This window comes from Aspergillus undulatus (assembly GCF_047715775.1).
Source record: "Aspergillus undulatus strain CBS 261.88 unplaced genomic scaffold BDV17scaffold_55, whole genome shotgun sequence".
Lineage (NCBI taxonomy): Eukaryota > Fungi > Ascomycota > Eurotiomycetes > Eurotiales > Aspergillaceae > Aspergillus > Aspergillus undulatus.
Window position 1 is genome coordinate 31705 of NW_027396659.1, and position 23662 is coordinate 55366.

The 23662-nt window shown below is 52.7% G+C and overlaps 11 protein-coding genes across 11 annotated transcripts; 6 read left to right on the top strand and 5 right to left on the bottom strand.

Moving 5' to 3' along the window:
- Window positions 1–96: 96 nt before the first annotated feature.
- Window positions 97–1824, top strand: BDV17DRAFT_300343 (general substrate transporter; the record flags this gene model as incomplete). The annotated part of the gene is made up of 4 exons (XM_073764040.1): window positions 97–582; window positions 642–1204; window positions 1250–1450; window positions 1496–1824. The coding sequence occupies exons 1-4, from the start codon at window positions 134–136 to the stop codon at window positions 1822–1824; spliced, it is 1542 nt and encodes a 513-aa protein (XP_073612143.1). The 5' UTR covers window positions 97–133.
- A 41-nt stretch (window positions 1825–1865) lies between these two features.
- On the top strand, window positions 1866–3672 carry BDV17DRAFT_272377 (carbon-nitrogen hydrolase family protein). The gene has a single exon (XM_073758881.1). It carries the CDS (start codon window positions 1964–1966, stop codon window positions 3056–3058), a length of 1095 nt encoding a protein of 364 aa, XP_073612144.1. The 5' UTR covers window positions 1866–1963; the 3' UTR covers window positions 3059–3672.
- BDV17DRAFT_186397 (uncharacterized protein) lies at window positions 3173–3672 on the top strand. Its single transcript, XM_073755037.1, has one exon. It carries the CDS (start codon window positions 3286–3288, stop codon window positions 3544–3546), a length of 261 nt encoding a protein of 86 aa, XP_073612145.1. The 5' UTR covers window positions 3173–3285; the 3' UTR covers window positions 3547–3672.
- Window positions 3673–4791: 1119 nt separating this feature from the next.
- BDV17DRAFT_185873 (uncharacterized protein) lies at window positions 4792–7610 on the bottom strand. The gene is made up of 10 exons (XM_073755035.1): window positions 7248–7610; window positions 6802–7178; window positions 6499–6755; window positions 6066–6446; window positions 5858–6015; window positions 5715–5809; window positions 5531–5664; window positions 5420–5479; window positions 5279–5371; window positions 4792–5225 (listed from the first exon to the last, which is right to left on the bottom strand). The coding sequence occupies exons 1-10, from the start codon at window positions 7398–7400 to the stop codon at window positions 5068–5070; spliced, it is 1866 nt and encodes a 621-aa protein (XP_073612146.1). The 5' UTR covers window positions 7401–7610; the 3' UTR covers window positions 4792–5067.
- A 2275-nt stretch (window positions 7611–9885) lies between these two features.
- Window positions 9886–12137, bottom strand: BDV17DRAFT_185868 (sugar porter family MFS transporter). Its single transcript, XM_073755034.1, has 3 exons — window positions 11201–12137; window positions 10487–11149; window positions 9886–10434 (listed from the first exon to the last, which is right to left on the bottom strand). Exons 1-3 carry the CDS (start codon window positions 11735–11737, stop codon window positions 9991–9993), a joined length of 1644 nt encoding a protein of 547 aa, XP_073612147.1. The 5' UTR covers window positions 11738–12137; the 3' UTR covers window positions 9886–9990.
- Window positions 12138–13108: 971 nt separating this feature from the next.
- Window positions 13109–15393, top strand: BDV17DRAFT_185921 (Zn(II)2Cys6 transcription factor). The gene is made up of 2 exons (XM_073755036.1): window positions 13109–13392; window positions 13442–15393. Exons 1-2 carry the CDS (start codon window positions 13300–13302, stop codon window positions 14708–14710), a joined length of 1362 nt encoding a protein of 453 aa, XP_073612148.1. The 5' UTR covers window positions 13109–13299; the 3' UTR covers window positions 14711–15393.
- A 500-nt stretch (window positions 15394–15893) lies between these two features.
- Window positions 15894–16392, bottom strand: BDV17DRAFT_294544 (uncharacterized protein; the record flags this gene model as incomplete). Its single annotated transcript, XM_073762854.1, has 3 exons — window positions 15894–15999; window positions 16069–16147; window positions 16245–16392. 3 exons carry the CDS (start codon window positions 16390–16392, stop codon window positions 15894–15896), a joined length of 333 nt encoding a protein of 110 aa, XP_073612149.1.
- An 85-nt stretch (window positions 16393–16477) lies between these two features.
- On the bottom strand, window positions 16478–17012 carry BDV17DRAFT_272382 (uncharacterized protein). Its single transcript, XM_073758882.1, has one exon. The coding sequence runs from the start codon at window positions 16936–16938 to the stop codon at window positions 16660–16662; it is 279 nt and encodes a 92-aa protein (XP_073612150.1). The 5' UTR covers window positions 16939–17012; the 3' UTR covers window positions 16478–16659.
- A 1097-nt stretch (window positions 17013–18109) lies between these two features.
- Window positions 18110–20200, top strand: BDV17DRAFT_272384 (uncharacterized protein). Its single transcript, XM_073758883.1, has 4 exons — window positions 18110–18398; window positions 18460–18827; window positions 18880–19808; window positions 19875–20200. The coding sequence occupies exons 1-3, from the start codon at window positions 18224–18226 to the stop codon at window positions 19543–19545; spliced, it is 1209 nt and encodes a 402-aa protein (XP_073612151.1). The 5' UTR covers window positions 18110–18223; the 3' UTR covers window positions 19546–19808; window positions 19875–20200.
- A 598-nt stretch (window positions 20201–20798) lies between these two features.
- On the top strand, window positions 20799–22588 carry BDV17DRAFT_186426 (FAD-binding oxidoreductase). The gene has a single exon (XM_073755038.1). It carries the CDS (start codon window positions 20938–20940, stop codon window positions 22441–22443), a length of 1506 nt encoding a protein of 501 aa, XP_073612152.1. The 5' UTR covers window positions 20799–20937; the 3' UTR covers window positions 22444–22588.
- BDV17DRAFT_294547 (aspartic peptidase domain-containing protein) lies at window positions 22531–23556 on the bottom strand (the record flags this gene model as incomplete). Its single annotated transcript, XM_073762855.1, has 4 exons — window positions 22531–22569; window positions 22661–23155; window positions 23214–23422; window positions 23502–23556. The coding sequence occupies 4 exons, from the start codon at window positions 23554–23556 to the stop codon at window positions 22531–22533; spliced, it is 798 nt and encodes a 265-aa protein (XP_073612153.1).
- Between the last annotated feature and the right edge of the window lie 106 nt (window positions 23557–23662).

Genomic DNA, 23662 nt, shown 5'->3' on the forward strand with positions numbered 1-23662 from the left:
TCGTCTTTGGCATTCAAGCACGATATCCTGCATGCTAGATGGCATCATCGCAATGGTATGGGAGTACTATATATATCAAGGTTGGCAACTCCATGGCTTCCCCAACAGCACCCAGACCAACGCAAACGCGAAAATGATCAGCGAGAAGGAAACGCCCCTCAAAGAGCCTCATGATGAGCAGGTCGAGGTCGGCAGAAGAGCAGAGACCGAATTGACTGTACGAGATGCCTTTCGGTACTATCGCCCGGCCGTGACATGGTCGGTCTTAATCTCCCTCACCAACGTCATGGAATCCTACGACATGCAAATTGTCCACTCTTTCTACGCTTTCCCGCAGTTCCAGGAAAAATACGGCGTGCAGCTGGATGATGGAAGCTGGAGCATCCCAGCCAAATGGCAACTAGGACTCAATGTGGTGGCTTTGGTGGGCTTGATGTTTGGCACCTTTGCGAACGGCTGGGCTTCTGAAAGATTTGGCGCGAGGAGAGTCATCATGGTGTCGCTGATATTCCTGACTGGCTTCATAACTATCACCTTCTTGGCTCCGTCGATTGAGGTTCTCCTTGTGGGCGAGTTACTATGGTATGCCTTGTACCTATGTAGGTTCATTCTTATTCTTCATCCTAACGTTTTGTTTCCAGCTCGATTCCCTGGGGCTTCTTCGCCTCGGCCTGTCCGTCGTATGCCGCCGAAATCTGTCCCCTCGCGCTTCGTGGATATCTGACGACGTTCGTCAACCTGTGCTGGGTGATGGGAAGGCTGATATCGACCGGTGTCCTGACGGGCACGTTGAATATCCCGTCGCAGTGGTCCTATCGGCTTCCCTTTGCCCTGCAGTGGGCATTCCCGCTTCCCTTGTTAATTGTAACATGGCTCGCTCCGGACTCACCATGGTGGCTGATACGTAAAGGTCGTGTTGAGGAAGCTGAGGCATCTTTGAAACGAACCATCTCTGCTCCGGACGGGGTCATTGACACGAAACCGATCATCGCAAATATCCAGAACACCATACAAATTGAGCACGACATGCAGATTGGAAGCTCTTACCGTGAGTGTTTTCAAGGCACGAATCGCCGTCGATCGGAAATATCCATTGTCAGCTGGGGGTGTCAACTGCTTCCAGGCTGGGCAATCCAGAACTACATTACTTACTTCTTCACCCTCGCTGGCCTGTCCTCAGGAGACTCGTTCAAAATCACTCTCGGTAAGTTCCATGCACCGTCACTTCGTCCGTCTACTAACGAACTAGGAACGATTTCTCTCTCCTTTATTGGTACCTGTCTGTCCTGGGTACTGCAAACCCATATCGGCCGTCGTACCATCTATATCACCGGCTTGATCGCAATGATGCCCTTTATGTTCGTCGTCGCATTCCTGGGGGTGGCACCCGAGGCCTCTGCCATTCACTGGGCGCAGTCTGCACTGCTGATGATCTGGTTCTTCTGCTACGGTAAGTTCTCCAAATCTTGTCCTAGCTTCAATCTGACTCTTCCAGGGTGTACTATTGGGCCTATCCCATATGCCATCGCCGCTGAGATTGGGGCAAGTAATCTGCGAACGAAGACGATTGCGCTTGGACGGGGAACCTACTACATTCTATCGGTTGTCAACTCGGTTGTATCTCCCTATATGCTCAACAAAGCTGAGGGTAACCTGAAGGGGAAAGCTGCCTTTCCCGCGGCGGCCTTTACGGTGCTACTCCTAATATGGGCTTTCTATAGGCTGCCGGAGACCAAGGGGATGAGCACGGAGACGCTGGACCACCTGTTCCATCAGAGGGTGCCGGCTCGCAAGTTCAAGGCTGAAGCGAAGCGATTCCAGTAGAAATTCAATGTATTTAGATAGATACCCCATGGTTGCACAGCGGAACGGGCGGCAATTGCGGGATCTGCCGCTGGTCCACTCATCCATACTTGAACCCTCTTAACCGTCCAACATTACTTCCTCTCTCAAGTCCCTATCCATGAACATGTCTGTTACTCGCATCGCTGCGTGCCATGTGGCACCTGTCTTCCTGTCCGCTCGCAAGACAACCGACAAGGCAATCCGCCTCATCCACGAAGCCGCAAAGAACAATGCCCAAGTCGTCGTCTTCCCAGAGACATATATCTCCGCATTCCCCATCTGGAGCGCCCTACGACCACCTACCGAGAACCACGACCTCTTCCAACGCATGGTCGCAGAATCCATATACGCCGACGGAGAAGAAATCGACGCCATCCGCTCCGCAGCCCGCGCAACAAAGACAATCGTCAGCATCGGCATCTCCGAAAAGTCCCGCTTCAGCACTGCAACGCTCTACAACTCGAACCTCCTCATCGATGGCAGTGGTTCAGTCCTCACGCACCATCGCAAATTGATGCTTACCTTCTTTGAGAAACTCACCTGGAGCCCCGGCGACGGGCATGGTCTGCGTGTTTCAAAGACCGAGTACGGGAATATCGGCAACCTCATCTGCGGCGAGAACACGAACCCGCTTGCAAGGTATACACTCATGGCCCAGGCCGAGCAGATCCATATCTCGACGTGGCCTGCAATTTGGCCAACGAGAGTCCCATCTGACTCTGGTGAGGTAGGAGGAACAGCAAATTACGACAACGTCGCCGCAAACCGCACCCGCGCCGCAGCGCACTGCTTCGACGCGAAATGCTTCGGCGTCCTGTGCTCAGCCTTCCTCGACAACGCCGCAATCGAAACAATAACCACCGGTTCAAGCGCACCAGATACAGTACGGGGCGCCCTTGAGCGCTCTCCCCGGGGTGCATCGATGTTCCTCGACCCAACGGGCGCACAACATCCCGCGTTTACGGTCTCAGAGAGTGGCGAGCGTCAGGAAATAGACTACCTTCAGCATGAAGAAGGGATCATTTATGCGGATTTGGATCTGGAGAGGTGTGTTGAGGGGAAACAGTATCATGATGTTGTGGGTGGGTATCAGCGGCTCGATGTCTTTCAGTTGTCAGTTAATCGGAAGCGGTCGGATCCGGTTGTTTTTAGGGATGAAGGGGTGACTACTCGGGAGAAAGAGAATGTGCTTATTCATGGTGGTGAGGAGTAGATATATAGTTGGATTATGGTTCGAGGAGGTTGTTGCAGTTGATGAAAAAAAGACTGATTGCCTTTAAGCGGTAGTGAAGAAAGATAGATGATGCAGTAGCGACATGGCAAAACGAGGGCGGATGGGACATAGAATACCCTATCAGAATGAGCTACCTCTTCTAATATGGCTGCGATTTCTTTCCATGTCAACCTATACTACTCGTCACCTGCTGTGAGTCTTTCCACATGACAAGCCTACTTCTTACTATCCTCGGCCAACTCATCTCAGGCTTAACCACGATCTCTTCCAATTCTCGCCCCTGCGTGACTGAAGACTTATCAAACCTGAGAGCAACAATCCTCCAAAGACAACCGGCGGGTCTCAGGATACCAGAAGAAAGTATTCGCAAGCCACGGAATGAACAGACAGACGTAGACGAGGTAATACTTCCAACCGATTGCATCCATGGCAATCGGGTTCACGAAGGTGTTGCACGAAGGTGCTGAAGATGACGGCTACGATGCAGGACATCCAAGCAACCATGAGACCGCGCGATCGTAGTCGGAAGGGCCAGATTTCGCAGGGATATGCGGTCAGAAGGGGTGTTCTAGGAGGATTAGCAGAGACCATTGAGAAGACGAGGAGGGCACGAACAGAGCAATATCATAACCAGCGAAGTAAATGAAAATAAACGGGATCGTCGCGACTCCTGCAGCCGAATTCCCCGTTGTCTCAAACGTGCCGTTCAGGCCTGTCATGACGGTGTAGCCCACCAGCATGATGCCGGCCGAAAGCAGGAAGAGCTTGCGACGACCCATTCGCTCCACGGAAAGAGCTCATCACTGATTGAACACAGCAGCGCTGGCGCCGTCACCGCAGCAGGAACAGAGCTTGGCTGTTTTCTCAGTGGAGGGGACCCTCGCCTCCTTGTTCCTCGGTGGTATCGGCGTCGGATGGACATATCTCGCTGTTATTATGTGGGTTGGAGAGTCTCCCCTGCACTCCCTTTCAAGGACCGCGATTGGCCCGTTGGGGTCTTTGCCTGGTACTGCGGTTTGCTTTATATCTTCCTTGGTTCTTCAATTTCATCTTCGCGATGCGTCGGAAGTTGGAAGGTTTCTCGAATTTGCAGGGGCAGGATTCATTGTCGTGGGAGTGACAACACTCATATTCGCCCTGGGCAATAAGAACAAACACGAACCCGTGCGGAAATTCGACCATTCAACTGAAATTCCTCCAGCCGGTTTTAAGCGCATACCTCTCCAGTTATTCCTATCCTTCCTCGCTGCTTTTCTCCCCACGGTCTCCCACCACGTTAACGCCAACAATCCCTACACTGCACCAGCGTGCTTACTGGCGCTCGCGCTTGGTGGCCTACTATCTCCATCTCTGAACAGGGCAATGAGCCCTCGGGCCCTGTTTATCTCTCTTTTTATTCTCCGGGGCGTTGCCTTTCTCGTTCTCGCAGACGAGTAACGCATCGACATTCCTCATATAGCAATTTCAACTGTGGAATTCGGCCACGAAGTCGGGTTCAGTACTCTCCCTGGTATTCTGAAAAGCCGACTACAGGAGGGCGAGATATTTGCTCATCACTATGTTCTTGTTCTTACGGCGTGGGGAGTGGCGGGTATAGTTGGGAGCGGGCTTAATGCTATGCTGACCTCTTCGTCTGGGGATCTCACACCCGTCTGTGGGTTTCTGGATCTTAGTGCTGTTGCTGTTGGGGCAGGGCAGCCATCTATTTAATCCTAGATCAAGACGAGAGGGGGCATTAGAAAATTGGAGTGGGGTTGTGCCTAGCGTTTGGCATGGCAGACGCAGAAATGTAGTAGCGATCGATTAGACTATGAAGCAAGAGAGACCCTCGTCTTTCCATACCATTGGTACCAACTATCATTACCAAGATCCCTCTCGTACATCAATATATATCTCAAAGTCACAGAAACTGCCGAAATTTCCCAAAGCTGTCCTTAGATCCCAGGGTATCTCGAGATGTCATTGGTCCACACCATTGACTCCTGCCATTAAGCGTTGGTAGCGCCAGCCGCGGTCTTATCAGATGTAGCGATGATAGCCGGTGGCTTAGGAATCTTCTTGCGGAGGATGTGCCGCTTGAAGAAGTAGGGAAGCCAGACAGTGGTTTCGTGTTTGAGGAAGTCTTTTGTGGGCACTGAGAAGACCTCTGCGAGGACGTTAGCATACCGAAAGTTCATAAAGCGAAGCATTGTAGCTTACGATCCAATTCCTCGAGGGTCAGTTGCTTGGTTTCCCTAACGAAGCAGAATATCATGACCCAGGCTATGAGGTTAAGGCCAGCGTAGAAACCAACTAGACGACGTTAGCAACGACATAAGATAGCTTGGCGAGGTCACGTACAAGCACCAGTTGGTGTCATGACTGTCGTCATACGAGGGAATGTCAAACTGAGGACTCCAGCTGTAGAAATTAGTTAGAGATTATCTGTTGTTTGCGCTCGGGAAAGCCCACCAAAGGTGTTGTTGATGGCGACGGCCCAAGCCATGCCCTGCTCACGCTGGATGGTGGGGAACACCTCAGAGGAGTACTGGAAGGCAACCGGCCCTTCTCCCAAAGAGTAACATATGGTGAATAGGTAGACAAAACTGAGAGGGATTTAGTGACCAGCACTTGAGGATAAGAGGGGCAAACATACAGCACGACTGGTCCAATTTGCTCCCCACGGCTACCATCTTGCTTCAGAAGGGAGAGACCACCGGCCAGCAAGAAGATGCACATCCCGGGGAAAGTCTATATCATAATTAGTTACAGTCAGTGCGCAGGCTCTAGGCGACTCACGATGAGACACAGTGTCCGACGGCCTTTCGTGTCGATTAGGAAGAGAGTAGGGATAGTGGCCAGCACCTGGACGGCACCGTATCCCAGAGATGCATACAAGGCTTCTTCGTCGTTGTAGCCAGCATCCCTAAAGATACTTGAGCTGTAGAAAGAGATGACTGTGGTACTATCAGCGTTGAACATAACACAATTAGAAAGAGAGGCCTACTATTGATACCGCACATCTGCTGGGCAAGCATGACGGTGGAGGCACCATAGTTTGATCGCCTGATCCGGGGAACGCTGAAGCAATCCGCCATACGACGGAAGTATCCTGCACCACGGGCTTCCTTGATTTCCTCCTGGTAGATGACGAACGAGTAGTAGTAGTCTCTGGCGGCGATGATGGGATGGGCCCGCAGGCGCGCCATAGATCTGTATCCCTTGGCGACTTGACCATGCTTCATCAACCATCGAGGTGATTCTGGGCAGAAGAAGATACCGAGACCAAGAATAAAGGATGGGATAAACGCTGAACCGAGCTGAAGGCGCCACGCGATTCTGCCAGTGTCCTTGACGATGATGTTGGCACAGAGACCGAGGAAGATACCTGTCTACGGTTAGTGTGATAAATTAGACACGATATGTCTCAATGGCTTTACCTGCTACGACCCATAACTGCCAGAACATAACAAGTGCGCCTCGAACTCTGTGGGGAGCCATTTCAGCGGAGAAGATGGGGACCGTGGCGTTCTTCGCACCAATGCCGATGCCCATCACGAATCGTGCAGCGAACAACCCCTGCCATGACTTTGCGAAGCCGGATCCAATTGGTGTAGCAGTGAGACACAGTGAGGTTAGGAAGATTTCTCCACGTCGCCCAAGGTAGTGATTGAGGGGATCAGTAAGGAAGGCGCCACTGGTGCAGTCAGAAACAGTCCCTCTCAGAGATGGAAAGAACATACATGAGACCAGCAGTCAGGAAAATAATAGAGTTGACGAGTCCCACAATCCACTCATCTCTTCCGGTTCCCGCAATGTTGAATTCGTCGTGGAATTGCAGGTTTGCTCCGTTGGAGCCAGTCTGATCCCATCCTTGGGTCGCGGCTCCGACAGCACAAAGGCCAATGGAGTACCACAACATCTTAGGGCCATGCCATTTATGTTCGAACTCGTACTGCAGCGCATGTTTCTCGTCCTCGTCGAGCTCAGGAATCGTGGCGAATCCGTCCGGGTCCCGCGCGACAAGAGCAGCCTTGCCAAAGAGGTCGGCGTGCTCCTCCAAGCCATGGGTCGCGGCGAAGTTGCGGGCATCATAAACAGCTTGTTCCCTAGTGACAGCCTATTCTCCGCGACATAATCAGCTTCCAGAATCGCCATTGTCATGTTGTATGGGAATGTTGACACTCACCTGGAGGGGGTTCTTGATGACGTTGAGAGCGGTGGATCCTCGACGGTCGTCCACCGCAGATTGCACCTCCTTCGAAGGCGGAACTTTCTCCGTAACGGCTTCCTCGAAGGTAGGAAGGGGTGCCTCAGTGGTGGGAGATATTTTCTCACTCATGTTGGTGGATGAATGCCGGCAGAGTTGGTAGCTTCAAGGGGATGCGAAACAGTGGAAGAATCCAGCCTTCGAGAGGCCCCTGGGATAAGATGCGTTGGACTGCTGGCTGTCAGACAGGTATTAATGCCGTATCGCCCCGCGCTCAGTCCAGAAGAGAAATGGCGCATGCAACGAAGAATAACAAAGACAGTTGGTCGGGGCGCAGCATGTCGCTGGCTGTCATAGTGCAGGGCTCGATTGGTGGATTTGGCCGCTCGCCCACCACAGCAGACTTCAGAGTCGCACTGGGTGGCATCACTTCGCAGAGCCTTATTGCTCCTGTCCCGTGTGTGGCTTGAGCTCGTCCTATGGCGGCGCCCAAAGCGCATTTCGAAAAGGACCAGGGTGAGATTCGTGGTTTCAGCTGTCGCTTAACCCTGGTTTAAAGCACAGTTGATCCCATCCTCGATGCAGAGTCAAAGTTCGAGGTTGATCTCCCTTTTCCGCGTTCATCCAAGTTGCTGGGAGTCTTTGTCTTCAGAGCCCCGGATCCCCCAGGGTTTCCACAGTCCAGACTTGCGGTGGGTGCCCCAGCCTTGGGGGTTATGCTGATTGGTTCTCTGCGCATGTCAAGGCTCGAGAAGAGACAGTAAGCAAAGCACAAGAGGAGACAAAAGGGAATCTGACTCACCCCAAGAGTTTTCCCTAGTGCGTCTGGGCGTGCTGGGCACCGATCCTTCGTGTTCGCCGTCCCAGTGAGTTTGCGCCTCTGACCGACTGTTGCCTACCAGCTTCGACAATAGAACTGGCCGTATCGTGTATTTTATTAGCAAGGGAAGGATCATAAAATGACGTCGAGTGGGGGTCATTCATTCTGGACGCCTGGGATGCCATGTGGGAGAGGCATACAGCCAAGGAGTGCGGGATTTTGCGCACAAGTAGGGTCTGCTCCCTCCCAGAGCCCAGAAGATGGCGCCATGTGGGCAATTGCGGGGGATGAATGTCCCCGCGCTCTATATATTGTCCAAGACCACCAGGATCATCACCTGCCCTACAGAGCTCTGCGACTATACTCGGAGGGGTTACTTGGAACGCCTGGTCGATCCTTTCGATCCCTCGTTTTGCTGACGCTGACGCCCGGGGTACCTACTCTGCCTCGCTTGCTCCAACCGGGTGACTCGCGCCACGAGCCAACAAATACAGCCAGAGACCTTTCCTGGTCTCTCGACAGTCGTACTATCGGACCAGAGGCTGGTAGCCTGATCATCTGACCTTCCTGATACAGAGGTTCGCATCGTCAGCATTCACATGAGAGGAATACTAGCAGCGTTTAGTCCTCGTCTTTAAAATACCCTATTCGGGCTTCATCCCACGCAGGACATTGGGCGGTTGAGCTTTTGCTGCCCGGACTTGGATACCATGCCATTGGCGCACCTCTCGTCTGGCGTTACTATCATCAAATAGGTAGAATTTACCTACTCTAGAGTAAGAGCGGCCACTTTTGTACCACCCATTAGTGGTATACCTCAGTCTCTCTCGACTGGCGTATGTCATGGCCAGCGGTGCGACTATCTGCGCACTCTAGTGCTTTTTCCTTCAGTTGCGTAGGCATACAAGGCTCTTTTGCGATGCCATGAGACACTTTCAGCCGCAGCAAAAATCACAGTCAAGTCAAAAACAGTCGGTCAAGGCCCTCAGCTGAGACTCTTGTTCAGCTCATGGGAGACGTGCGCGTATGGGGAAAGCAGAGGGAAGCCCGCCAGAGCCATGAGTAGAGTAAAGCGCCAACGCCTGATACGATGCTCGGTTTCTCATCGCATGAGGAAGAGTACAGAGTATGTGCTATAAACTCTCAACTTTACCTTTGCGGCTCCACCGGGATTGTATGTGTAAAGTCAGGTAAACCGAATACCCAGCACAGAAGTTCACGATCGTAGTGGCTTCATGTACAGACACATCTGTCGCAGCAAATGCTCCGTCTTAAATGGCTGGATTGGATGCCAGATAGACCACCCCTCTCCCCCGCCCCTGTCCCAAAACACCCAGCCTTGGAGAACAGGCACGGTTGCTTGTCTCCGCATACCAACGCAGCAACATACGGCCCGAGTCCGTTAACCCTGCGTGAACTGAACCGACGACGATCTATTTGTTTTCTGCGAAGGCTCCTCAAGGCGATAGTTACATTCACCGACCAGTGTGCCAAGAACATGCACTATGCGAGGGTATGTTTCTCAAATGCGTTCGGCCGGACCGTCCGGCTTGGTAAAGGAACCTGAGAGTCGGACACACTGGCCTCGCGTCGAGTCAAGTCAGTCCGGCTCATGGCTCTTCCGCTTATTGCGCCGATCGGATTGATGAGATGGGGAATCTTCGATTATCCCAGCGTATGCGGTATAGCTACTCAAGTCACTTGAAGCAGGTAGCTTTAAACTTACTGAGGGATACGGCAGCCTCGCGAAGTTCAAGTTCAAATCCAAGAGAGCCCAATGCAGAGTAGTAGTGAAGGTCAAGTTCTTAATGCTCCTTTGAGTCTATATCAGGCGTCTATCGTTCTATCATCAGGTAGTTATACAGTCATTTCATAAGTCCGTAGGTATCCGACGGCAATTATCTACGCCGACTGATTCCCAGACTTATCCGGATCCTCAACGTGCGCCTGCCCCGGCGCCTCATTCCCATCCTTCCCAAAAACACCCTCCTTAATCTCAAACCGGAACTGCTCCTCATCCTCCTTAAGCTGTTCCTTAAGCTTACTATGCGCCTTCCAGACGGGCTTGATTTCAAACAAGCGATCAACAGCCTCGAGCGGAATCCCACTAGTCTCAGGGATAAGAAAGAACGCAAAGAAGAAGGCGAGGAAGGATAGAGCGGCGAAGAAGAAGTACACGCCGTAGTTCATCTTGTCGAACATTTGCTTTGTGAAGCGCGAGATGAGGAAGTTGAAGAGCCAGTTGCTGGCTGTTGTTGCGGCTTGCGCGAGGGAGCGGAGATTTGGGTCGAAGAATTCTGAGTTGCAGACCCAGGGGGTTCCGTTCCAGGTTGGGGTGTAGACGGCCTGTAAATGAACTATTAGCTAGGGTATCGATTAATGGGGTCAGGGGACATACCGTCCAGAGGTAGAAGAAGAAAATAGCAGCGATGCCGCCGCCGTTCAAATGGTCCGTCGGGTTTTCCTCTGGGCGGACGACACAGATGTACGCTCCAATCACCCACATACAGAGCGAACCGACGATGGCACCGCCGAGAAGGAGATTCCGTCGACCGAGTTGGTCGACCAAGAACAGAAGCCAGACAAAGGTCATGACGGCCTTGATAACACCAAAGATACCCGTCATCCAGCCAACATCGGACTCGGAGACACCGATACTCTGGAAGATGGTCGGGCTGTAGTAGTTGATAGCATTAATACCAGACCCGTTCTGCCAGAAGAAGAGCATGCATCCGAGGAAGAGGCGCCAGAGGATCGCCTTGCGACGGGCAACAGCCTGGAAGGGCTTCCAGAAGCCGATTCCAACGGTGGCGATCTGTTCTTCGAGTGCTTGGTCGATGGCGGCCACCTCCTCGGTGATGTAGATGTCGGTCTCCTCGAGCTGACGGATCCAGCAGAGGTTGGCCATTGCTTGGGCGCGGCGGCCCTTGAGGAAGAGCCAGCGGGGGGACTCCCTGATCCAGAGGGATCCGATGAAGAGTAATCCGGAGGGAATGATTTGGACGGCAAAGGGGATGATCCATTGTTGGTGGGTAGCTGCCATGTGCATCTCAACCCCGTACTAAGGAATGGTTAGCCGGCATTCTCGTCTCTGGTGTAACAGAAGACTTACGTTGATCCAGAAACCGACGAGACCGCCAATCTGCCAGCCCAATTCGTAGAGACCGACCAGACGACCACGGATGGCGGGTGGTGCAAGTTCGGAAATGTAGATGGGAATGATATTCGACGCAACACCAGTTCCCAGGCCAGACAAGACGCGACCAGCATACATGATACCCAGACCACTGGAGCCCTTCGTGCCGCAAGACAAGCCAGCACCGAGGGTGAAAACAGCAGCAGCAACGACCAAACTCCATTTGCGGCCCAGCCAGTGACCGAGGCCGTATGTGAAGATGGCACCGAAGAAGGCGCCGGCAATGAACAAGGAGACGATGTTCTCACTGATGAGGTTGACCTGGCCCGAGGTCATGTCGTCAAAGCCGAACTCGCTCTCAAACGAAGCCAATGTGATAGTCGTACCGATAAAGGCCGAAGTGTAACCAATCATGTTGGAACCGCATGACGCGATGAGGGCAAGCACGTAGATGCGCCAGTTGTAGACCGACTTTGGCGTTGGCCGGTCCTCGACCAGAGTGAGCTTGGCCATGGTGACAGCAAGTCTCAGGGGAATTGAAAGACAAGAGACAGAGATGAGTCGAGAGCGAGTGACTCAGGAAGAGGGAGAGAGCCGTCTAAAAAGCAGCGCAGAAACTTCGGGGTCTAGCAACTCCAGGGCTCTCCACAATTACAGGATGCGATGAGTTGGGGATTGGGGTTTGCCACGGACCGTCCGGGGCATCCTGAGGGATAACGCGCCTGCGATAGGCGAGCTGCACTCCCCACGACAGCAGCGCGATGAACTCGTCGGGGGAGCGTTTTCCCCAGGTCTGTCGCTTATCCGGCTGGTCTAGCTACAACTCAGAGCCCGAAGAATGTGCCGTCTGTGTCCGGTAAGCGAGCCTGGGCCGGGTTAATTGCTCAGCCATGGGGAAGAGTGGAAGAGCAGGGCATATCCCACACTCGGCCCGGGTTGGCCAGTCACAGAGCCAAGTCGGCACTCTGTTTCCATCATTTCAGTGTCTTTTGCGGGCCGAGTCTCCAGTCTGCTCCATCTGCGCCGGTCTTGGGGGCAAAGCGCTTAGCCCGAGGGATCGGAGAATGGCCGAGCTGCTGCAAGGACAGAAGGCCGTGCAAATCCGCCATTTTGGCAATAAACATTTAAGAGCAATGGGATTTCGCTTATCCTGGACTTCTGAGTCTCAATAACAAGGGTTGCTTGGCAGTTGCTGGAAGCTTGACGAGTTTTGGCGTCCTTGGGGCTCTTGGCCTCTGGCCTCAGGCATCCTTGGCACCCGAAAATGAATTAGCGCGCGGCCTGGAACAACCACCTTCCGTCCGCGGAAGAATAATGCGCCGCTGCGGCAAAACTGCCCCAAAACAGGCGATGTGTCTGGAGCGTCCCCTCCATCCCCACCCTCCATCTTCAACTGGGCTCGCTTCTCCAGGACCAACAATACTTTGTTACTCGTCCTGTAGTAGTGTATTTGAATCTTTTTGCCTTCGTCAGCCCATGCCAGGGCCGTGGCCATTAGGCAAATCGCCAATCTGGAGGATCGCACTCGTTGCCGATATATATATCTGGTTTTCTCGCAACACCCAATTTTTTGTTTTGCTGTCTCGACAGGTCTTTCTTGCTTATGAATCAGAGACCAAAAATGAGACCGCCTTGGCGCAGAATAATCGTAAAGGCTCGGTCTCCGGGGCTACCTATGCTAGCGAGTTTTAGCGTCGTTAATCAAGGTTGCTTAGGTAGGCCTTGCTGATTGTCACGCTGTCACGAGTCGAACAGTTAGTCCAGCAGTCAGCAGCAGACAAGCCTACAGAGTAGGCCCTAGGCAACCAGTGCCTAAGCCTGAGCCTGAGCCACAGAACACGGCGCTGATGCGGAAGATCCGGGGCCCCGACTCTGAAACAGAGTGTCAGGAGTGTTCATGATTGGCGCATCGCTCGTCATAAATCAGCCTTAAGCCCCCCAACTTTCTCTGACTCGCTCGACCTCTCAAGTTTTGGCCTGCTCGATCATCCTCCTTAATATCCGCCCTCGAATAAATCTGCAATCCCCGTCTCTCCTCGGTCTAGCAGGAATGAGACTGCCGCACGGTGTCGGCAATGGCCAGCGCTCTGCCTCCCTCCAAGAAGGGTCGCAAGTTCCACCATAAATCGCGATATGGCTGTCTGCAGTGCAAGCAGCGGAGGACAAAGGTAGATTTTCCCCGGTAATCCCAGTACTACCGGCTGTTGACTTGGAAAGTGCGATGAGACAAGACCAACTTGCAGCAACTGCGCCCAGAGGGGTCTCGACTGCTCCTTGAGAAACTTCGAGCCGTCATCCAGTCTCCAACTGACTACTACGACTCGCCGTCGCAGTGTCCCGAGCGCTCCATTACTCGGGTGGATTGCAGCGTCAATATCTCCCATCGGGGCTGGTCCCTCGTTTTGCCGCAGCAACACTCGCGATCTGGAGCTCTACTGTCATTACCAAGCTTACACCGCTGGCAGTCTTTATCATCAAGCCGCCTTTGGAGACATTTATCGCGAGGAACTCCCTAGGCTCGCGACGTCCTACCCTTTCGTCGGTCACGGAATCTTGAGCATGGCCTATGTTCACCTCGCCACCCTATCTCCGACGCCACCCGGGCCCTTGCTCGCCGAAGCCGCCTTTCATGTCAACCAGGCCCTTCCAGACTACCAGGAAGCCCTCAAAGAAATCACCGAACGAAACTCCGCTGCACTCTTTGCGTTTGCTACTCTCGTAGTGCTATTCACCCTTGCGAATGTCAACGAGGAATGTAGCGTTCTACTACGGACAGCAAGGCATAACCCGTCCAAAAGGGCAGAAGCATGTAGAGGTCTCAGCAACAGTGCTGCCCGAGTAATTCTCGCCCACCATAATATCTTTGGCATTTTCTGGCAATGTCAGCGGTGGATTGCATCGGGTCCGCTCGCACCTCTTATTCAAAGGTACAGCCCACCCATGCTGAGTGAGCCCTCGATGAGTTGGATCAGGGTGGAAGACGCGCACCTCGCGATGTTGAGTCGTTTGTGGGAGAATAATCCAGCCATACCCCGGGCCCAGTCATGGCTCCTCTCCGACGCACTGAACTCCCTTCGTGATACTTTTGCAATGGTCACGCAGTTAACTCACCTACCATCTTCTGGACATCACGACAGTGAGACTGGGTTCACAAATCCGGACCTAGCAACGATCCACCGGAAACTGTCCGCTGGACGGCTGGACGACCTCCCCAGCGTATTCACGTGGTTTATTCGCCTTTCTCCGGCATTCGTCAGCATGGTCGAGGAAGGCAATTTGTACGCGATGGTCGTGCTTGCTCATTTTGCTATCTTGCTTAGCAGAGTTTGCTTTGGCAAGTGGTGGATGCACCAGCTACCTCGTCATTTCGTTGAGATTGCGGCATTGGTGCTCGGCGAGGAAAGAAGGGAGTGGATCAAATGGCCGCTGGCGTTGGTTTCAACTGGTAGTAGTCAGGTTATAAGATCGAGTGAATCATATACTTAGAGACCCGACTTCATCGCGCTGCATTCTTTCTTATCCGCGGACAGGTGCTCTTCCTGGGTAGAAGGGCGTGAACCGCATGCTGGGTGCAAGCCAATCATCCAACAGTCTGTACAGCCGGCACTCTGTCGGCGAGGAATAATAATGTTTGTGAAACTGTAATTTTCAATCGGACGTTGTTCCTTCCGTTTCATCTCGACGATCTCTGCCACAGTCCCAGATCCTCCTCATCTCCGGCATACCTTGGCACGGCAGTAGATCACCAATCCATGTCCCTGATCGGACAAGATCTCCCGAATATTGATAACGAACTCTCCTTGATTTTACGACCAGTCATCCACATCAGTGACAGCATCTGTCGGCGATTTCTTTCTTGCATTCCAACAGGAACGACTGTATTTACGCTGAACTAAACGCCTGCTCCGGTACCCTGGCGGCAAACCCGCCTGTTAGTCTCTTACCACAAGGAAAAAGATCCGACCCCGAGGAGAAAAATTACGGGCTTTCTTTTTTTTGCTCGGCACTAGACGGCTTATTGCTGCGGAGACCTGACACGAGCGATTCAGGAGTGAGCGTTGTGGACAACAGCCTGGCGAGCTATCCGATCAACCAGCATGTAGGCTTCGTCATACCTCTCGTCGGAGACGTGGATCGTGTAAGCTGTTGATTGTCAGGTAACGCGTATTTGGTGTTTGAAGAGACATACGGACAGTGATACCATGGGTTCTAACCGCCCCGTTTATATAGCGGAATGCGCATTGAATAAAAAGCACAAGTACAACTGTTCCACAAACACAAAGAAAAAAATTTTTTTTTCAAGGTATAGATGTTCAGGTCACCAACTAGCGTACTAGAACTGGACAAGAATATATCGACCGTGCAAAAGGGAACGCAGGTCCCCCGTGCTCTACGAAACGGAATCGTACAGTGACTTTTATCTAAGAACTGCACCAGCTAAAGGTTAAATATCTTTCAGTCCGAGGGGATTCTTTGTTTAGATGAAAGGAGTCGCTGATTGGGGGAAGACAAGGTCTCAGAACTATCTAGACACAACCATCTTAAGCTAGATACTAGTCTGACACCCCAGCCAGCCAGCCATGGCCATCTCGATCATATGTCTACCAAGCATACATCTCAACAAAGTGGCAGTAGACCCAATCGTGATTTTAGAAACCCGAAATGCCGTTTAATTGTTGGCGTAGCACTTAACAGAGCCGTTCTGCACGTAGCTGGTGGAGTCCGTGCCAGGGGCCTGAATATCGCCGGTACCGTCGCCATTGCAGACGGTGGACCTACAAAAGAAAGCAGAAGTCAGCCAGGATAACCCCCATTAGAACAGAACACAAGCGGAGATGACGTACTGCCAGAAGCGGCAACGGTGGCCAGCAGGGATACTGACCGAGCGGACATTGCCGTAGACGGGGGTGCCGTTCAGGTTGTCTGTACGCGAGTGATAAGTTAGCTATACTGATGGCGGTTGGCTTCATTTGTGGGGTTTGATCGGCTGAAGCAGGGCAAAGAACGGGGTGTCACGAACAGCATTGGTGTTGAAGGTAGATGTTCTCATTGATGCAGTCCCCTTTCATGTTGATGCCATTGCAAATCCTGATAGGAAGGGGGTTTGTCTCCGCAGCAGTGCCGCCAATGACGGCCGCGAGGGTCAAGAGGGCAGCAGTGAAACGCATGATGAAGAGTCTGGATAGAGAAAAGTGGTCTTAGAGAGGCAGGATGTCTTGGAGAAGTAGGATGTCTTTGAGAAGCTGGATACCTCAAATTCTCAGGGCAGGGTGCTGCCTTTTATACCTTTTTCTGGCCCCGTTCTGGTCGCCGGCTGGCCCAGATGCGCGAATTCTGGGACCCAACATCATGCCAACATCAGCTGTCTTTGGCCGTCAATGGAGCTTCACAGAGTATCTCCGAGGGTTGGGGGCTAGTGTGTGGAGTCCGCTGAGTCATGCCATGATGATTCCAAAAATACGCTTGGACATTAATTCACGCCATTGATGTCGAAGTCGTAGATTCACGTGGAGGCACAAGGTCCTTCGCTTAGCCGGCTCAGTCGGAAGAAAAGTCTCTCCTGCAAAGTAACAACGTGATACTGACAACATCGCAGCTGAGTGTCGACAAGGATAGCAATCCAAATTGTCGTCCTTCCTTGGAAGTGGGGATACAACAAGAGATATGAGAGGGGGATAGCTTGCCGAAAGAAGGCACTGAAGCACTGTACACATTAGCTTCGAACCTGGCCAATCGACAAGCGGTGCAGCAGTTGTTGGAATCACCCGCGCTGAGTTCTGACCCCATTGGAGACCCCGACTTTGCAAATGATGGCGCTTTGAGGTCCACTTGTGGTTGGGGACCCACTGCTCTTCCGTCACAGCCTCATCAGAGCTGACGGGCCGAGGCGCAGGAAGAAACTTGGCGCGGATCTGATTTAGGGCTCAAGGCATGATACAACATAAGACAAACCATAGAGAAATGATATAAAGACGATCTTCTGAGAATATATTAACCCCGGGGGCAGATTTTGCTGAATATACTGAAGAGGTGCAGGTGGTCCGAGGTCCAGTAGGGTGGGATTGAGCTGCTGTGGCCGGCTCCACTGGCAAGTCCTAAGCAAGGTATCGGAAAGACAGAGCCGTTCTCTGGATGAAGGCTTTGTTCGAGGCTTCTAGCAAGAGGACTGGGGATGCTGGTCTGCATGCTCCGGACGGACCAAGGAGCACTAAGTACGGGTCTAGTTCCTGCTTCATGATTGATCGGCAGCATATCCTTCCTTTCTGGTGCCAGACGGAACACGCCAATGACCCCAGGTGTTATCGGGGACGCCGTGTTCGGTTAAAGGTGATCAGGCAACATACACCCGGAATTTAGGGGGCTACCCTGGACCTAGCAGGCTTAACTCGAGCTAGCCGCCCTCAAGTCTGAGGTATCAGTGATTCAGTATTCAACGCGGCCAGAGTTGGGTGAGCGCCGCCGCGGTGAGCTTCGGGTGAGGCTGCTTAACCTTTACCGTCGCACAAGTCAGGCGAGATCAGGCGAGATGAGGCTGAGATTAGGTTGAGATTCGGACAATAGACCGGAACAGTGGGAGTACTGAGTGAGCATGAGGTTCTGCCCGCAGAATTCTGCCCGCGGGCTCACCTGCCTCACTTGCCTCGGGTGGTTTGCTCCCCTCAGCTAGCATATTCTACTTTGGGAAAGCACCTGCCTTCCCTAGGTAGCCAGCAGGGTGAAAGCAAGGCACACTGGATGGTTTTCCCAAAGTAGTTTAGCGCCTCTGCTAGCGTGATATAACCGAGCAGCAGTCTAGAGACTAACTCTATATAGTCTAGTGTCCGGCCAAACGGGCCGAGTCGAATCCCGTCCATGGACCCTCACTCTGGCAGACTCTGGAAATTGGTCGTCCGCACCGACAATCCAGGGCTGTCGGGTTACTCCTCCGCTACACGGCCTCGTACTCCTTAACTCAATTGACTTGAGTTCTATTCTGAAGGACAGGTTTCAAAACACAGGATGCTATTACCAATACCTCGACACTCTCGGCGACTACTTGCCATCGCGATTCTGTTGACCATCCTCATCTGTTGGCGTTTACTGCGAAGGTTTCGTGAACCAACTGTGGCTGATGCGCGGGCGCAATATCCGCGGATTGCAAAGTACATTGAGGGAGCAAAGGGGCGCGGTGGTGGTGAGTTTGTTCGCAATCGTCTTTTTTACGCGTCGCCATGACTGATTTTGTTCTGCGACAGCTTGGCATCTCCCGCAATCATGGACGCAAGACTTGAATACACCCCTCGACGACGTCATCGCAGCAGCGCAGCTCGCCCTTAACCGATCGAGCACTCTCCCACACTCGAACATCCCCCGGATTATCCACCAGACATGGAAAGATACTCAACTTGAGACATGGAGACCCAAGTACCAGGCGGGCGTGGAGAAATGGCTGGGCGTGGTAGAGGAAGAGGACATTCCATATCTATTTTGGGATGATGCCGGCGTTGCGCAGTTTATGCGAGTCTTTGAGTCGGATTTCGAGGCGGAATTCTATGGCCTACTGAACCCGGTTGAACAGTCAGATGTCTTCCGGGTACTAGTTTGCAAGTGGATTGGCGGTGTTGTAAGTCCTCCTCTACGATCTGCCACTCTATATAGCCTGCTAATAAGACTAGTATGTCGATATGGACACTGAGCCCCTCCAGACCCCTACTAACTGGATTACATCCACTGATCTCATCCCCTGGGCAGACTTCAAGACCAATAGACTTTACCACTCGACGCACGCTGTTAATGCCATCGTCGGCATCGAAGCAGATACAAATCCAGACACCAATACCTACTGGCGCATGGGGTACTTCTTCCCCATCCAACTCACACAATGGGCATTCGCGTTCGCACCGCACCACCCTATCCTCCAACTCTTCATCGACCGGCTCCGCAAGACTACCCAGCACCAGGCAGGCCACGGCCTCGACCGCATCGACCCCGTGAACCTAACCGGCCCAATTGCATTCACAGACAGCGTGCGCACTTATCTCGCGCAGACAGCCGACCTGCGCTGGAACGCGCTAACGGGGCTGCATGACGACGGCAAGACAAAGCTCGTCGAGGACGTGCTAGTCCTGCCAATCACGGGCTTCAGCCCCGGCGCCGCGCGCTTCAGCTTCCGCACTATGGGCTCCAAGCCCGTCACTGATCCCTCGGCTCGGCTGTCTCACCATGCCGAGGGCTCCTGGCGGCATTGGAGTCTGCGGGTTGAGTTGGGCAAATTTTGCCGCACGGCATTTGGGCTCTGCAGGGATTGGTCGAAGGTGCCGGATGAGGACAGTTGGCTTTGAAGTAATAAGCCCCAGCTGGCAACCTTGTAAACCCTCTTCAGAATCTGGGCTTTCTACTCTATAGTTTGAACCAGACCATTGCAGCAGCCCCGCCCCTACACATCCTGTATGCACTACGCGCCTTGCACAGTAATGGAGCGACCGGGCCAACAAGCAGAAAGCTGCGGCCTTGACCCGAACCTCGAAAGGTCTGAGGGTCCACCAATCAAGTCTGGTAAAAAGCATGGCAAAGATCATGATTCAGCCTTGAGTTCAAATTTAGGGTAGGTTTGATCATCTTTGAATAGCAAGACCAATGGGCACAGAGTACAACTAACTCCTACCACTAGACTAGACCAATCAGTATAAACAGGACCGTCACCTGCTAGAACTTGAAACACCCGTTGATGGCTTTTGCTGTTATACACGGACCAGGTCGACAAAGATCTGCAACGGCCACAATTCCTCTCAACACCATGGCTAGGCTAGGGGTATTGAGACCTCGGTGTATATAGCACGAGACGGCGTATGCACTTGCTGCACGTGCGCAACGATTCTGCTGAAAACCATTTATTAGATCCGAGCACGGCGTTCCACGGGCAATATCCTAGGAGCGAAATCCGTATATCTATCTCCAGGACTTGAATAGCGAGGAAAAAAAAAGAAAAAAAAAAAAGATAGAATCAAGGAAAGAGGAGGCCGAGGAGCTGTAGGATTGGTTCAAACTCTTCTCCACCTTTGCAGGCTTCAGATTCATTAGCATCCTTGATGACGGTGCAGTGCTATTCACTTGCTGTATCAAAAGTCTTGTCGAAACCTGTCTGTCCGCATCAACGCGTGAAAGTACCTAGGTATTGTGGAGTTGACGTATAACGGCCGGATCGCCGCGGCCCACGAGGGCAGTTCCACTCCATGTACGAAGTATGCATGAAGGGAACCTGACATACGACACTTAATCGTGGGAAAATGTCATTGAAGAGACACGGAGCACACTCATCTCAGCTGCAACAAGGTCCTCCGCAGACTACAATACTGATGACATGGCATGATCCGTCCCTGCCCCCTGGCGACAAAATTTCGCCAAGTGAGACTCGAGCCCACAAGCCGGTCCATGTGGATCGGGACCTGAATTGAGTTCAACCGCAACCTATTGCAATCGCATCTGTACGCCAGACGCCAATCGCTTTTGCGTATTGCGTATCGCGTATAGACGTGTGGCCGACCGGGTCCGGGGCTGGCTTGGAGATTTGGTCCATTGTCGCGGCTTTGTTCGCGATTCATGGGGCAGTTGATTGCATTCTTAGAATTTATAGGGGTCGATGATTCCTTTATTTAACGCCCATATCCAACCCCAATGGCAGCTTGCATACCGACCTTGAATTCCGGCATCTGATCGCCAGTTCAACGTGCAGGATGTTCCACGCGATCAGCTCTGGGCTTGTCGCCCTGCTTCTATGCGCTGTTCCTGCGTCAGCCCTGTCCAAGTCCTCTGGTCCAGGCCCTGAAGCCTGCGGAAACCTGACGCAGTCACTTGGCTCCAAGACCGTTGTCACCAACTCTCTCAGTCTCCAGTACATCTCCTCGATAAGGTCCTACTTCAACACCGAGCTCAGCAAGAACAAGCCCTCCTGCATCGTCTACCCAACCTCCGCCGAAGATGTCTCCGTCGCAATCAAAGCCATCCGCAAGTCCGACTCGCGCTTCGCCATCAAGGCGGGCGGCCACAACCCCAACGACGGCTACTCATCTGTCGATAAGGGCGTGCTGATCGACCTATCGGAAATGACGGAGAAGTCCTACGAGGAGGGCTCGGAACTCGCGACGTACCAGCCTGGCGGCGATTTCGGCGACGTCTACGACTACTTCCTGCAGTGGAATCGCACGGTCGTGGGCGCACGTCTAGCTGGCGTCGGCACCGGTCTTGCCCTCTCAGGCGGTTTATCCTATCTCTCGAGTCAGTACGGGCTAGCCTGCGATTCCTTCCGCGAACTCGAAGTCGTCCTCCCCTCCGGCGAGATCGTGACGGCCTCCGAGACCGAAAACCCCGACCTCTTCTACGGTCTGCGCGGCGGCGGCGGGAACGCCTACGGCGTCGTGACGCGGTATACCGTCCAGTCCGTCCCAGCGAATACCTTCTACGCGGGGATCGTCGTCTACCTCTTCCAGAAGAACCCCGAAGTCCTCGATGCCATTAGCTCCTTCATCCAGCACAACACAGACCCGAAGGCCGCTATCATCGGCACATACATGAAACTGCCCACGCCGGACTTCGACCTCAACCTTGACGAGGCAATCATCATGTTTCTCGTCTACGACGGGACAAAGGAGCAAGCGGGCAACGTCTTCAAGAACTTCACTGACATCCCGCACCTGCTCGACACGCGCAAGGAAATGGACTACAGCGGCGTCGTGAACATGCCCATTCCCGGGAGTGCAGAGCTAAATAGCGGCCGGAATACATTCCGCGTCACCGTGCACGGCGGGGACGAGCAGGGGATTGAAAATCTCAACTCGCTCTACGAAACATGGCGCGAATGGTCCGAGGAGAATAAAGGCAAATACGTCCTGACCTCCTTTGACATCCAGCCCATCCCGAAATCCTTAACCGACGCGTCGAACAGTAATTTCGGAGGCAATGCCATGCAGATGCCTGACGGGCCGTGGTACTGGGTGAATTACCTCCTCACTGCATCTCCCTTACTGGGTGAGGAGGATTTAAAAGATGTCCAGCATAGTTATCGCGATTTGGTGAATGCTGTTCCGCCGACGGAGGGCTTACCGCTATTCATCAATGATGCTGCGCATGATCAGGACCCGCTGGTTACGTACGGTGGGTATAGCAAGTTGAAGGATCTTAAGAAGAAGTATGACCCTGATGGGTTCTTCGCTAGTCGGACAGGGGGTTGGAGCTTTCCTTGACTCGGCTTTTGGTTGTTGTTTCGTGATATGTGTGTGTATATATGGGTTTTGGTTGTCTTGGTGGTGATCGAATATTGTCATGATCATCTACTCCTCGAGTGTCAGCCCCAACATCGTAAGTAGTAACTATATTACAAGTGCAAAAAAAAAAAAAAAAAAAAAAAAAAAAAAAAAAAAAAAAAAAAAAAAAAAAAAAAAAAAAAAGGGCTCCAGTAACCCCAAACCACCCAGAAACAGCAGCTCTCATGGCGCCATCAGTCGCATTCTCATCCTCCGCACTAGTACTCCCCGCCGTCCCCGACCCCTGCACACCAGCAGCATCCTCCAACGACCGAATATCATCCCTCGCTGGATCCGTACTCAGCGGCGCTAATCCAACCATCTTGCTATCATAATCGACAGCCAGATACGTATTCCGCACAAATTCCGACCCGATAGTGGGGGTACGGGGGTCATCGGGGTCGGTACCAATGAAGATATAGCACACTGCATCAGCATCCTCCTCAGTACCTTCACCAACGTTGAGACTTCCATATTGGAAGATGAAGTTACTCCAGGGTCCACTGATCGTCGCGTCCCCAATAACAAGCGAGATCGTATGGTTCTCAGTTCGTCGGGCACAATCGATGGATGTCTCGGTGATATTCAGCGCGCTATATATCAGGTCCTTCCATTTCTCGGGCAGAGAAGAGAAATGGTAGTTCACCTGGACCTTGAATGGGGTTTCGGGGGAACTCAATGTCGACAGTTCCGACTTTTATACCACTAACTGGGAGGCTCGGGGCGCTGTTCTCAGGTATCGAATGGATCTGCATTACTCCATGGTATTTGGCTGTGTTTACGCCACCGAAGAGGACCTCCGCCTGTTCGTCTATCTTTGAGTTATTCCATAGGCTGAACGAGCGGGAGTCGATCTGTCCGTTCTCGACCAAGCTATCAAGGATACTCGAGGCATTTGGCGAGGCCGCTAGGGTATTTCCTATTGATGCCAGGCCAGCGAGTCTGTGAGGCTCCAAGCCAACGAGGCCGTCACTTGTAAGGATATATATATGGATCACTCACGGTCATCAACGCTGTCGCCCAGAGGGCACCAGTGCACGCGAGAAGTCGCATCCTCGCTGTTGATATCTGTTTGAACGAAGATGCAGACGCAGGAACAGGCGACGTTTTTATTTTTCTTTAAAAACTGCCATAACTCTCTCCCAGAATTGGGGGGGGG